Source organism: Rutidosis leptorrhynchoides, chromosome 5 (assembly GCF_046630445.1).
Source record: "Rutidosis leptorrhynchoides isolate AG116_Rl617_1_P2 chromosome 5, CSIRO_AGI_Rlap_v1, whole genome shotgun sequence".
NCBI classification, from domain to species: Eukaryota; Viridiplantae; Streptophyta; class Magnoliopsida; order Asterales; family Asteraceae; genus Rutidosis; species Rutidosis leptorrhynchoides.
This window is the reverse complement of record NC_092337.1, coordinates 88,651,260-88,666,508: the sequence shown is the minus strand read 5'-3', so window position 1 is coordinate 88,666,508 and position 15,249 is coordinate 88,651,260. Positions and strand designations below refer to the sequence as shown.

General features: G+C 32.8%; 1 protein-coding gene and 1 pseudogene across 1 annotated transcript; one reads left to right on the top strand and one right to left on the bottom strand.

Annotated features, from left to right (window-relative positions):
* Positions 1-4,855, top strand: part of LOC139848822 (uncharacterized) — a 45,327-nt pseudogene extending 40,472 nt beyond the window's left edge.
* A 4,795-nt stretch (positions 4,856-9,650) lies between these two features.
* LOC139848349 (probable glycosyltransferase At5g25310) lies at positions 9,651-14,348 on the bottom strand. The gene is made up of 4 exons (XM_071838076.1): positions 14,061-14,348; positions 13,476-13,627; positions 10,645-11,002; positions 9,651-10,316 (listed from the first exon to the last, which is right to left on the bottom strand). Exons 1-4 carry the CDS (start codon positions 14,346-14,348, stop codon positions 9,651-9,653), a joined length of 1,464 nt encoding a protein of 487 aa, XP_071694177.1.
* Positions 14,349-15,249: the final 901 nt, after the last annotated feature.

Here is a 15,249-nt window from a genome sequence, read left to right as displayed (position 1 = left end):
GGATGGCTCGAAGTTCTTGAAGCAGAATCATGACACGAAAACAAGTTCAAGTAAGATCATCACTTGAAATAAGATTGTTATAGTTATAGAAATTGAACCAAAGTTTGAATATGATTATTACCTTGTATTAGAATGATAACCTACTGTAAGAAACAAAGATTTCTTGAGGTTGGATGATCACCTTACAAGATTGGAAGTGAGCTAGCAAACTTGAAAGTATTCTTGATTTTATGAAACTAGAACTTTTGGAATTTATGAAGAACACTTAGAACTTGAAGATAGAACTTGAGAGAGATCAATTAGATGAAGAAAATTGAAGAATGAAAGTGTTTGTAGGTGTTTTTGGTCGTTGGTGTATGGATTAGATATAAAGGATATGTAATTTTGTTTTCATGTAAATAAGTCATGAATGATTACTCATATTTTTGTAATTTTATGAGATATTTCATGCTAGTTGCCAAATGATGGTTCCCACATGTGTTAGGTGACTCACATTGGCTGCTAAGAGCTGATCATTGGAGTGTATATACCAATAGTACATACATCTAAAAGCTGTGTATTGTACGAGTACGAATACGGGTGCATACGAGTAGAATTGTTGATGAAACTGAACGAGGATGTAATTGTAAGCATTTTTGTTAAGTAGAAGTATTTTGATAAGTGTATTGAAGTCTTTCAAAAGTGTATAAATACATATTAAAACACTACATGTATATACATTTTAACTGAGTCGTTAAGTCATCGTTAGTCGTTACATGTAAATGTTGTTTTGAAACCTTTAGGTTAATGATCTTGTTGAATGTTGTTAACCCATTGTTTATTATAACAAATGAGATGTTAAATTGTTATATTATCATGATATTATGATATATAATATATCTCAGTATGATGTATATACAGTTAAATGTCGTTACAACGATAATCGTTACATATATGTCTCGTTTCGAAATCATTAAGTTAGTAGTCTTATTTTTACATATGTATTTCATTGTTAATACACTTAATAATATATTTACTTATCATTTAACATAATTAACCAAGTGTATCAATATCTTAATATGATTCATATGTACCTAGTAAGACGTTGTTATAACGATAATCGTTATATATATCGTTTTCGAGTTTCTTAAATTAATAGTCTCATTTTTATGTATATAACTCATTGTTAAAATACCTAATGAGATACATACTTATAATAAAAACATGTTAACTATATATATAACCATATATATGTCATCGTATAGTTTTTACAAGTTTTAACGTTCGTGAATCACCGGTCAACTTGGGTGGTCAATTGTCTATATGAAACATATTTCAATTAATCAAGTCTTAACAAGTTTGATTGCTTAACATGTTGGAAACATTTAATCATGTAAATATCAATCTCAATTAATATATATAAACATGGAAAAGTTCGGGTCACTACATGCAGTCTCAATTTGATAAAATTAATCTCCACTTGAATAATAATTTTGTTTCTAAACATGAGTTGATGGAGGTCAGGAGGATGGTAGGGGATATGCAGGGTTTGGGTGGTTCTAATGATACAGTGGGTGTAACAGATATTGGTGATAGATTGGATGCTTTAGAGAAGAGGTTGGAAGGTGTTGATGAAATCAGGAAATGTTTTACAGGTTTTGCTTCTGATGTTAAGACACTCCAAGAACAACAAGCTGAAATTTGGAAGTTTTTGTCTACTCTCTCTGTGGATGATGTCAAAAAGGGGGAGAAAAGGAAAAGGTTAGATGGTGAAGGTATTGAGGGGGAGTCATCAAAGAGAGCTCAGGTTGAGGGGGAGCAACAGATTCAGGGGGAGGATGCTGATAGAGTTGAAACTCAAGTGATTGTTGGTGAAACTCAAGTGATTGTTTGTGATGATACTCAAATGGTTGAAACTCAGGTGGTTGCTAGTCATACTCAAACAGGTGGTGTTCAAACAGGTGGTGTTGGTAATGATCAGGAGAATGCTACTGTTGTTGCTGCTATGCAAGATAAATTAAGGGTTCAGATGAATAAAAGATTTAAATTCAGAAGGTATGCAGGGGATGTGGTCAAGGTTGAGATTGATAAATCAGAGCTTGAATGTGTAACTTTGTTATTAACTATGACACATTTTTCTGATAGGAGGTTAAGAGTTAAGTTGAACCAAATTGTTTGTTTAGGGTTCTGTGAATGGAAAGGGTTAGCTGTGTGTATCCAGGAGTGTGCAGATGATCAAGCTATAGTGCAAGAAGTATTGAAGAGGGTATCTAGTTTGGTACACTTAGTATTTGAAGAAGGGTTTATAAGTTTCAAAGATTATGAAGTATTTTGTGGTATGTTTGAGTTAGAGATGAAGGAGAGGAGAGTTAAAGGTCATGTAGAAAGGTATTCTGTTCCAGAGCATCTAGAGCTTGTTGATGATAGTTATGTCGAGTATTTAGATGCTTTAATGTTCAAAACAACTGGTAATAAAAGAATGATGATAAGAGTTGATCAATTTGAAGGAGCAGGTATTGAATTATTGCTTGACTTGTTGACTAGATGTGTGACAGAGCAGACTCATCCCTTCAGAGTTAAATTGGAGAAGCACTTGTACAGTAAGCTTTCTATGTTGAAGAGTTTCAAGTCTATGAAGAGCAAGTGCAAATTGATTGAAAGGGAGTATGCAAAACTGAAGGAATAGGTGAACAGGTGATTTTGACATCATCAGATAGGGGGAGATTGTTGGAAAAATGATCTGATGAGTCAAAGTGTTTTGCAGGAGTTAGAGTCTGGAGTCCTAGAGTCTGAAGTTGCAGATTTTGATAAAGTCAACGTTTTGATTACTTGATGATTAAGCTATGGAAAATTCTGGAGATTTGTTTAAATATTAAGAAGATTGTATTTTGATTCTGTGTTATCTCTAGAAGATAAACTTTGCATTGTTTAGAATATTTGTTAGTTTTAAGTTTATCTTTTCCTAAGTTTTAGTCAAGTAGTTTAGGAAACCAAATCTTCAAGATTTGGTTTAACTCTGTATAAATAGAGGTACGGTTCATTATGATGATGTATCTTTTGCACGAAATACTTTGTCTTTCATATATTTTCAATTCGTGTTCTCTCAATTGTCTGTTCTTATAATTCATATTCATTGTTCTATTGAGAGTCAGGTGTTCATAGTTCAATACTGTGAACTAATAATAATATAGATATTATCTGTCTTCTCTTTCCTCCTCTTAATGTTAAAAAGTGTCCTTTTTCTTCCAGGTTTATGCTGATGATCAGGATGCTTTGACTACTGATCCTGATTAACTGATTGATTCAGAGGACAATGAAGTAATCGGCGGAGATTCAAAAGACATGTCCCGGAACCTTCTTTCTGAAGGAAAACATAATCCTTCCCAGACCCAAGTCACTTTGCGAGAAAAGCTTCTCATGGATACTAATGCAGAAGCTAGATTTTAAACTGGTCTTCGAGTTTATCTGGAGGACCCCGCAAAAGTCAAACGTTTTCTTACACCAAGGAAGAAAAACGCTAAAACTGATGAATCTTCTCCCAGTTTGATGAACCTTCTTAACTATGGGTGTCAAAGTTTTGCAACAGGCAATAATCGATTTGCTTCTGGATATTATGTTCGAGTGTTGTTGACCATCAGATCAAAACTCGAATGCTGATTGCTCAGAACCTTCACATCTTTATGTCAATGGCAGACTCGATTCGGGAACAGACGAAATATCCACCGATTCTGCTGTACAAAGCTCAGACATGAACGTGAATTACACATTTCCACCTGAAACGTCTGCCGCTAGTTCATCAGATAGTTCATCTGTTCAGTCTAAGGTACACTTATCCACATCCCTAATAGTTTTTATTATTATTATTTATTTCTTTTATATATATATATATATATATATATATATATATATATATATATATATATATATATATATATATATATATATATATATATTTGCTTAGCAATTTGTTGTATTCAGACAAAATGGCCAGAGCGGTCTGACGAACTTCTAAGACTGATTGTGAACTCGTTGAGAGCATTAGATGGAACCATTACACAAGGTTGTCCCGACTCCCGAGCCAAGACGAAGACCACAGTCTGCACAAAAGATCGCTCTTGTATTGGATAAGGCTCCTAAACATCTGCAACCGGACTTAATTTCTCTCGTTCCTAAGTTAGTTGACCATTCAGAACATCCACTTGCTGCTTGTGCACTCCTAGACAAACTAAAAAAGTCAAACTCTGAACCTGACTTGCTACCACCTGTAAGATAAGATGCTGTATATTGACGTTTGCTTATCCCGATGTCTAGTTTGGTAATTTGGTTAACTTACATGTGCCATGCATGATATTCAGGCTCTTGGTGCTCTTCCAGAAGCAGTAAGCGTTTAAGTGTTCTTTTTAATGGTTTTTTCATAAACTTAAGTCAACCTTTTATAACTTCATTTGTTGTATTACAGGTCAGATCTGTTCGTACAAGGCTAAAATATTTGGGTGATGATGTGTCTACTTGCGTTCTTGATTATTTGAGTCGAACTGTAGCAAGTTGTACTGATGTTGCTGAAGCTATACTAAAAGATATCGACAGTGATGATGATTATCGTGAAATTGGTCCATCAATGTTATGGATTCTTTTATATGGTGAAAATGGGGAACCACTAAGTTTCTGTGCTTCGAAAGCTAATTTTTCAGATATATACATCTTATTAGAAATGTTGTCTATCCCACGTTTTGCTATAGAAGCTTCTAGAACATTCGAGAAAGCTGTGGGTCCAGGTGCAATCTTGGCCCATTCAATGGTTATGGTCTTGGAACGAAGACTGGCTCGGCGGTTCAACTTGGCTTCACAGTTTGTAGCCGAAAGTTATAATTGTTAGAAAGAGAAAATAGTAAAAAAAAAAAACAAACCTTGAGGGATCAGAATATAAATTCATCATTTCCATATGAAGACAATTCATCACAGCAACCAACGGCTACATATCCCATATTCCATTTATATTACTTCTAGAATTGTATAAGGCTCCTAACCTAAAAATTATATAGCCGTTAAGGATGGCTCTATAAATAGAGCTATTTTTTCATTGTAAAAACTAACCAATTCACAATGTAATCCATTAAGCTTTTTGCTCTCTTTTATCTTTTTGTAATTTATCATCATCTTAGATCAGTAAATGTTCAATCCAATATCAATAATCAATTACATATTTCCGCATATCAATATTTAACATGGTATCAGAGCTAACGGTATCGATCCTTTGATCAAGATACTCGTTTTTTAGCTTCAATCATCCACCTCAAATCTGAGCTGCCATGTCTAAAGACGGTAACTCAGTAAATAGTTTCAAAAAAAAAAAAGCTGCCATGTCAAATATGATGGCAGCTCAATTTATCTAACCTGCTGCAATGATTTCAGCCCCGAAAGTACCAAATCCGAGCAAATACGGCTCAACAGAAAAAGTTACTGGATGTATGCAAACCACCACCGGAGAAAAGAAAACAGGCGGCGGCGATTGATGATCTTTATCAAGTTTCAGAGCTCCCTAAGTTGAAGAACAAATGAAGAGGAAGAGGCTTGGTTATTTTTAAGCTGTCGATTGAAGTTCGCTATTTACCATCAAAACAAAGAATTTCTTAGCTTACCAAAGAGGTAATATGTTGAGAATGGTGGAGATGACGACAACGGTGGCGACGCCAGCAATGATTGGCGGTTGATGGTGGCAAACGGAAAATTACTAGCGGTAGTCGACAACAACTACATCACAAAATGCTTCAATTTCATGGCTTCGGAGATCCGAAAATCAGGTAAAGGGTTTGGGTTAACACCTCGAACCCTTCACTTCTCAAAACTTTTTTCCTTTAATTTCGTGTTCATAGCGAAAAACGTCATGGTGGGAGAAGGGTTGGAATGAAAAATATAAACCCTAATTTGATCGGTGATTGATTTTAGAGAAGAAAATGTTTGGGATGAAAGAGAAACTCCTTGTTTTGTGTCTAAAACTCTCACAGTCTTTGAAGAAAAAGGGAGTCAGGAAGCGTGCTCTGTTTTTCTATCAGATATGAAGAGTCCACATCACAAAATTACTTTTAAAAAAACAAATACTGTAGTAAGTTTTTTTTTAACAATCAGTATATGATAAGTCAAAAAGTGGTGGTCAAGTGGACTTAAAAGTGAAAAGTCTTCAAATCAAAAAGAGATACTTGAGACTGATTTTTTCACAAATGTTTAAATTAAAAGCTTAAATGAAAAAAAGGATAGTCAAATTGTTTTTTGTTTTAAAAATCCAATTTTTTCAGCAATTTGGTAAATGACCTTTCAAGTCAAATTGATTAAAATTTTTCTTTTAAATGATATGAAGAGTCAAACGATGCTTTTAAAGGGAACTTTGGGTTGTATTCCGTAATCTTTTATTTTGTTCAATGTTAAAATTCTTTTTTTTCGGAATAAATCCCAAATTTTTTACCCAAATGACTTTAAAAAAAGGGGAGCCAGATTCATCAATGGGGTCATTTTTTATCATTGTTAAATAAATTGCTAAAAGAGGAGATAATTTTTTCTGCCAAAAGTCGTATGAACAAAAAGAAAGAAAAAAAAGGGTGGGATATAATCCCAAATCTTGTTTTGACCAAGATTCCATATTTGATCTAATTACGCCGTAACCCCCTGGATGACCAATTATTATAAAAAAAGAACACCAACACACAAGTGAGGGGAGTTTGATTCTAATATCATTGTGAGTTGGTGGAAAATAAATATGATTATGAGTAAGTGTTGTGATTATGACGTCACTAATCCTTTGTTTTTATGATTGTTTCCGGTACATATACAACACACGGGTGAGGGGGAGATTGATTCTAGCGTCACCGTGAGTTGATTACCGAAGCATCTAATGGAATAAAGCAAGAAACTCCAGGCGAACCAAACAAGGCTAAAGTTGAACCAGGTTCATGTCAGGCGAGCCAAAGAAGGTCAAGATTGAACTGGGTTCATGTCAGGCGAGCCAAACAAGGTTCAAGTGAAGCTGGGTTCATGTCGAGAAACTTAAATATTCCTTGACGAACCAAACAAGGTTCACGTTGAACTGGGTTCATGTCAGGAAAAAGAAACTTAAAATATTCTAAGCGAACCAAACAAGGTTCAAGAATGAACTGGGTTCATGTTTGGAATCTGAATATCCCTGGCGAACCAGTAAAGGTTCAAGATTGAACTGGGTTCATGTAAGGAAGCTGAATATCCCAGGCGAACCAAACAAGGTCCAAGTTAGACTGGGTTCATGTCTGGAAACTTAAATGTTCATAGGCGAACCAGTGAAGGTCCAAGTTAGACTGGGTTCATGTCTATAAATTTAATACTCCTTGGCAAACCAGTGAAGGTTCAAGAATGGACTGAGTTCATGTCGGGAGCTTGATGATCAAGGAAAAACAAAGATGTTCAAGTCGGGAATCAGCTGGACAAAAATGATGACTAGCTCGTGATTGACTAGTAAACGGAAGACTCCTCAATGATGTTATTAAGCAAGTTGAATTGTAGAAATCCCACTATTCAACTTGAGGGGGAGTGTTAGAAAGAGAAAATAGTAAAAAAAAAAAAAAAACCTTGAGGGATCAGCATATAAATTCATCATTTCCATATGAAGACAATTCATCACAGCAACCAACGGCTACATATCCATATTCCATTTATATTACTTCTAGAATTGTATAAGGCTCCTAACCTAAAAATTATATAGCCGTTAAGGATGGCTCTATAAATAGAGCTACTTTTTCATTGTAAAAACTAACCAATTCACAATGTAATCCATTAAGTTTTTTGCTCTCTTTTATCTTTTTGTAATTTATCATCATCTTAGATCAGTAAATGTTCAATCCAATATCTATAATCAATTACATATTTCCGCATATCAATTGTTAACAATAATCTTGATGAACCGCTTGAACAATTGAGAGTCGAATGGGACGATTTTACTTCGGTTCTTGGTTTAGCCGAGACGTTAGGGCTATCCAGAGATCCTAATGTGAGAGAGTTTGTGAAAATGCTTTATATCATATTGTTTAAAATGGATGCTGATGGGACCTACAGATTAAGGATACTGAAAAGGCTTGTTGACCGAGCTACTAGTACTACAGATGCTAGTCGAGAAATAGATTTAGATTTGGAAATTTTGGTATTTCTTGTTTCCGAGGAACAAGAATTTGTTAGACCAGTTTTAAGCATGATGCAGGAGACCAGATTAAGGATACGGTGCAGGTCTGGAGTCTCTATCGATGAAGGAGCTCGAAACAATTTCTCGGATTCACGAAGAAGGCTTCAGACAAATTCACGTTCTCCAACAACGAAAAGGAGCCAGTCCAGCTGGCAGTCCTCACTCTCTGCCACATGGTCATATGGTGTACCCTGGTGCACCTCTACCAATGCCGGTTGAACTCCCACCTACACTTGTTCCAAACGGTATGGGGGTCCATGGCAATGGACATGTAAATGGTGCCATTGGACCCTGGTTCAACCATTCTTGAACCCAACCTCACATAGGGGACTTAGCCCAATCAAGTTTTTGAGTCATTTTGGCTGGTAGGGACTGTTGGAAACATAGAAATCATATAGATAGATCTAAGGCGCTATAAAATGGGTCCAATAGAACTGACAGTTGAAAATGTCACATCTAGAGTTATACATTTCATATTAATCAAAGGGCATTTAGAATACTTGAATTTTAAGGTTATTTTTTTTTTTTTTCCTTCCAAAAAATAGATATACTTTCATGGTATGAATAGAAAATGTAAATACTAAAAAATAGACTTTATAGCATTAATTATGAAACGCATTTTTTTATGTTTTGGGATATGTTTTGGGAAATATTAAAATTTATTCAATAAATGTCATCGTAGGTGTCCTTAGGATATTATTTGAAGTCTTGTGAGGAAGAAAAATGATATTTATACCATAATTTAACCTTTTACTTCATAATTCAAAATATACAAGTATTCATTTCATGCGTACTTATAATATATCTAAAGCAACAATGGTGTAAATATTAAAATCTACAAGTAATTCATTTTAATTAGCAAGCATGTTAACGATGTAGAATGATCATTATTAACTTGCAAAGTTGCAAGTATACATATGGCTTGGGCTGTTTGAATATTTTGCAAATGATGCCATTCAGAGCTGAATGATACATCCCGAATCCGTCAGCATTATGTCTGTTGCGGAGTATATCTTAAGAAACACCTCCAAACTGAATCAGTACCTCTACATCAATCAGCACCAATGAACCTTCCGAGCTTACCTTCTATTCAGCAGTGAAAGTCTCAAACAATGTATTCATATTCATATTGTCTATATTCAGAAGGCTTATCAAACAATGTAATCTCTGTATCTCGTTCTGAATAATGTTCATCACAGTTAGGCAATTCATGAAATTAGTAGAAATAATGATTTTTTGCATGAGCCAGGTAGTAAGCTTTTTTATTATGAAATCACACAGAACAATATCGATAACTAACTTCATATTCATTTTATAGAGGATGAAAGCATTTATCGCGATCTTTTTAGTTTTACTCATAAAATGAAATAATGGGCCTGTACGTAACAAACTAACAATTATACTTTCTATTTATATATCTAATCAGAAGATAATCAGATTGAATCTATAATCTATAATATCATAAAAAAAGTCACTCTACTTTTAAATTTAATCTCCTAAGCCAAACAGAATGCAGTATCATATGATACACATCAAACCTTTCAGCAGGTTGATTCAAAACAAAATGTCTTTTTACTGCTCTCAAATTTCTCTTTAGCCTTAAGTACATTTCTTCCGGCACAGATGTCAAAATCTCTTTCAATCGAGAAATTTCCGACACCTTAACATGAATCGAGAAAGCCTCCCATTTCAAAACATCGCTAAACGGTAACACATAATGTTCAGAAATTATAACAGGCACACATTCCGCATAAACAGCCTCAACAATCCTGGGGCTAGCCACCTCATAACCGCTAGGACAAAGGCAGTATTTTGAGGCTAACATGAATGAATAATAGTCTAAATGTTTTGGTAGGTACTCATAGACTTGAAGATCCGGGTCCTGACCTTTCCAGTGGTTAAGTAGAATAGGCCTTATAGGCCCGTGGACCCCACCTGCGAAGAATGCGAGGTGGGGTCTAGGGGAGGAAGTTTGTGGGGGAGTAATAAGGTCTTTGGGGATGTCCCCATAGCGTAGATTGATTTCGGGCAGGCTGACATCTTTTTGTGGGTCGAATCCTTCAGATGAGTTTGCATTGCATAGGACCCGGATTGAAGTGTTGTAAAGGCTCGGGTTAGCTTTTGTGGCGTGCGGACCCTGAAATATTTTTGTAAATGTAAAAAAGCTATGACAGAGATTATGAACAATGAATATATGGTAAAAATATCATGAAATATTGGAATGGCTATGTATATAGGTTATTATCATTTGGTTTCCAATGCTCATATAACTATGTAGCTCTTTTTTTGAATTTCATAATGAAGTTTATTTTTACTTAATTTCAAATGTTTAGACTATTTTGCTACAAAGAATTTATAAGAACATATACTTTATGCAGTAAGTAGTATCTAATTAACGCGCAAATACTAAAAAGACTTGATCTTGGTAGAAAAGTAATTAAGGGGAGGTAAAAAAAAGTAATTACCCAATCATGACAAGAGAGCATGAAGTGATCAGCAGCATGAGTTCGGTTCCAGAAAGGGTGTTTGGTTGATATAACTCTGATGTAATCAGAGATGAACTGTTGGAGTGGGGTGAGGTCATAAGTGTAAGGTTTATATAGATACTTGACCATCCAGGTGACACTGAAAGGCATGAAGTAAACATGAGCATTATTTGCATCTTTAGTTCTGAAACTATGTCCAGTTATACCATGTTCCATTTCTTGTATGAACCTTCCTTCTGTTGTGTATATGTCTTTACATGGTCCATCATGAACTATCGGTAGCTCACCCTCTTCATAAACATATATTTTAAACCGTTTCTCCATCTCTATATAACTCCTGCATTAGTTTTGGTTTAAGCATTAAATAAAAAAATCAATAATGATTAACTTAATTAGTACTTAAGATGGAGATGGAAGATAATACAAGTTATGTTAAGAGAAAAATAGTATAGCTTTTAAGGTAAAAGTTACAGTAATATATATTATTAGTAGTAATTCTATAAATTATATGTATGACATGATATATATGATGGATTTTGTAAGAAGTAATGTTTGCAAGTGGAGATCAGGAGTGGAGGGATGAGTGAAGGGGCACTTTGGCATAGGCATACACTACATGCTTCTGTTACAAGTTAGGCTTTCATTTGTTTTTCATGATTATAACTAAGGGAAGAACGGCTTCGATGGTTTGGGCATGTGATGAGGCGACCTCGTATTGCCCCGGTAAGGAGAGTCGAGGCACTCACGGTCGATGGCGTAAGGAGAAGGGGTAGACCTACACGTAGGTGGATGGATAGACTTAGGCTCGACATGAGGGAGCTTTCGCTGACTGAGGACATGACTTCTGATAGGGGTGCGTGGAGGGCTAGAATTAGAATAGTCGAGTAGGGTTACGTCCTTTTATGTTATTTTTTTATTTTTAATAGTATTTCTCATTAGGTTTCTTACTTTTGCTTTTTTTGCTTTTTATTACTTTTTTTATTATTATTATTACTTTATTTATTATTATTATTATCTCTATATTATTATTGTTAGTTTTTATTATTATTATTATTTTTATTATTATTATTTTTATTATTACTATTATTTTTATTATTATTATTATTATTATTATTATTATTATTATTATTATTATTATTATTATTATTATTACTATTATTATTATTATTACTATTACTATTAGTATTATTTTTATTATTGTTACTACTACTATAATACTCTTGGTATTACTAGTACTGGTACTATTACGACTACTACTATTACTTTTATTATTATTATTTTTATTATTATTATTATTATTATTATTATTATTATTATTATTATTATTATTACTATTATTGTATTATGGGTGTGTTAATATTAATTATTAATATTATTTGTGGTATTAATATTATTACTATTGCTTTTAACTTTTTTTTACTAACACTAGTACTAGTATTAGTATTTTTATTTTTTAGCCGCTTAGAGCCTAAATTGATTTTCAGGGAGACTTTTAAACCCATGAAATTTTGATTCTATCATTTTCATGGCGTCTCAATATATATATATATATATATATATATATATATATATATATATATATATATATATATATATATATTTTTTTTTTTTTTTTTTTTTTTTTTTTTTATAAATAAATAAAAAAAGGCCGGAGGTCCACTCGGAAGCAATCTCTTTATCCGCCGAATAAAGAGAGGGATGACTTTCTCTACTTTTCTGGGTGGAGAAATGACTTGTTTTTATTCTCGGATAAGGGAAGGATTGTCTACATCTCACCTCCCCCATACACCACTCAAGTGGTATTGGGTACTGTTGTTGTTGTTGTTGTTGTTGTTGTGATTATAACTAAAAAAAAGTGACATTTCCTATTTTTGATGATTGGGAATGCTGTAGTTATCATTCAGGTAGTCTCACTTAGAAGGGAAGTAGTTCTAAAAGGCAAGCTAACCTTTTCCTATTTTATTACTTCCTACCTGTTATTTGTTATTTAATTATTTGTTATTTATTTATATCATGATAATAACTAATAAAAGATATGTTGTAGTTAAGACTTAAGATACGACTAATTTCCTACTTTTTACTGAAATTGTAGTTTGTAGATTTGATACAAATTTTGATATTTTATTGGTTTAAATTAATTAAAGGTTAAATATTTCACCCAAAAAAAAAAAAAAAAAAAAAAAAAAAAAAAAGCACCATTTCTCTTTAAAAAAGACTTGTACGATTTTTAATTACAAAAGCACCATTTCTCCTATCTCAAAGTTTTTAAATGACAACTTTTACTATATGTCAAAATTGCATAGAAAGTACATGGACGTACAACTTTTTTCAACTTGTAAAAATCACAATAAATAAACCTTTTTTCCAACCTTAGATAGTACAAAATTTCACATTATCTTCTTTCTTTTATTCAAAAATTTGATCTCCATCGATCATCGTATCTCACAAACTCGAGATCAAAACGTTAAAGGTTGAAAGACACTAAGACTATACAATTATAAGATTTTACAGTTAAATAATTATTTAGTTAAATATGAGAATGAAGTTTAGCTAAAATTTGTTGCAAATAAATCAATTACCACTAGAGTCACCATTACATTTATCATTTTTTGTGAAGGTTGTAACATTTTATAAAACAAATAGTGTAAATATATATATATATATATATATTCTTTTAGAACATATTGAAAATGAAAATTGAAAAAGTTCAATGTATTTCTGTAAGTTATCAGGGACTAAAAATGCAAACATTGTAAACTTTAAAAAATTACGGAGTAACTAAGAAATGAAGGTGGAGGCGAGAAGCTTACTGATAAAACTCGCCGGGGTTATGATAGATATCACTGAACAAAACGTCACCGTTTCTCAATAGTTGTGAAATGTTACCAACAGAAGCAGCTTTTCTGATTGCAGCTCGTGCTCTAGATAGTTCTATCTCCGCCCGCCGCTGCTGACGTGGACTCTGCAACGTTTAAGCAATAATTAATTCAATTTCACTTGTTCAAAACAAATACTCCATATATATATATACGTACTGTATATACATACAATTTACTAACATTATGATTTAAAAAAAAATTTAAAACTAATAACTAAAACAAATGAGAATCATTTCAAAATTTTAATTTCAAAATCTCAAACCGATCGATACTTTCATATCTGAGACTACCACGAGTTCATCAGCAATCAGTTGAATATCAGCAATCAAAGTTTATGTATATATTCAGAAACGTAGATATATATAACATCGATCAAACGCATATACAAACACGCAATTTCAACTATTCAATGCGATGATAATGAAGACGACAGAAGTTCTTACATAAGTATATGCATTTTATGTTAATATAATCGGAAGTTAATCAAAAACACCAATTCGTAACGTAAATGCTTACAACGAATGTTCGATTCCGGTTGAGAGCACTACGCAACGGTGATTTTGATCGAATTTCTGAACGAAATTTATAACGATCATAATGTTTCCGGCTAAAGTTCAAATTACTCTGTAATCGGACGATCGGAATTAAAAAATCAGGTTTATAATCAGAGCTGGTGATTGAGTAAGTGACGTCGCCACAGGAGTATACGATCAAAGTAACAACAACGATGATCGCGAAAAAAATCAGCGACGCCGATGCCATTGCCACGTAAGCAATAAGTTTTCCGTATCTGGTAGTTTTCATAGCGAGAGAGACGCTTGGTGATCAGAATTCTGAAATTGTTTGTTTTCAATTATTTATTTATGCTAAATTTATGGCGCAAAAAAGCATTGGTTTGACTACGAGATTGACCTTACTCGAACAATTAATTTAATACGGAGTATTTAATATTTAATATTTATTATACTTTACTTATACTTATTATTATACTCCGTAATATTTTATTTTTAATATTTAATACTCCGTATAATAATATGGAAAAATAAAAAAAAATAAAAAACTATGTATTTTATTTATTTTTCTACTACACAATATGAATAAGTGGATTTGTAATTTTATTATATTTTTTGGTGTTGAGAATAAATGAATAATGGTTATTGGTGTTAACGAGTTTGAATTTGAGTTCGATTAAGTTTGAGGTTCGCTAGTTTATAATTAGAAGAATTTGATGTTGGATCATTTTGAGTTTAATATATTGAGTTTGAGCTGAGCTCTTTTAACATTATACAAGCTTGAACTCGATACTAATTTTACTCGTATATATAATACTAGTGAAATTACTCGTGAAACCACGAGTTTGTTTAAACGAAACAGTTTAATGATATGATTTAGGTATTATGTGAATGTTAATACCAAGGTCATTTAATTTAATGAACCGTGAAACCAAGAATTTCGACTATGAAACTTGTCGTTTTTTTACAAACATATTGATACACTTAATTTGGTCAGAATAATGAACTACATTTATTCTCCCACCACATGCTTTCAATTTTCATCACAATTACTATTTTTCTTTTTATAAAAACCAATATTACAACCTTTTATTAAGACATGTATTTCGCATACATATATAACGTAATTAATTCATGTAAAGATAACCATATTTGAATAATAATAATAATAATAATAATAATAATAATAATAA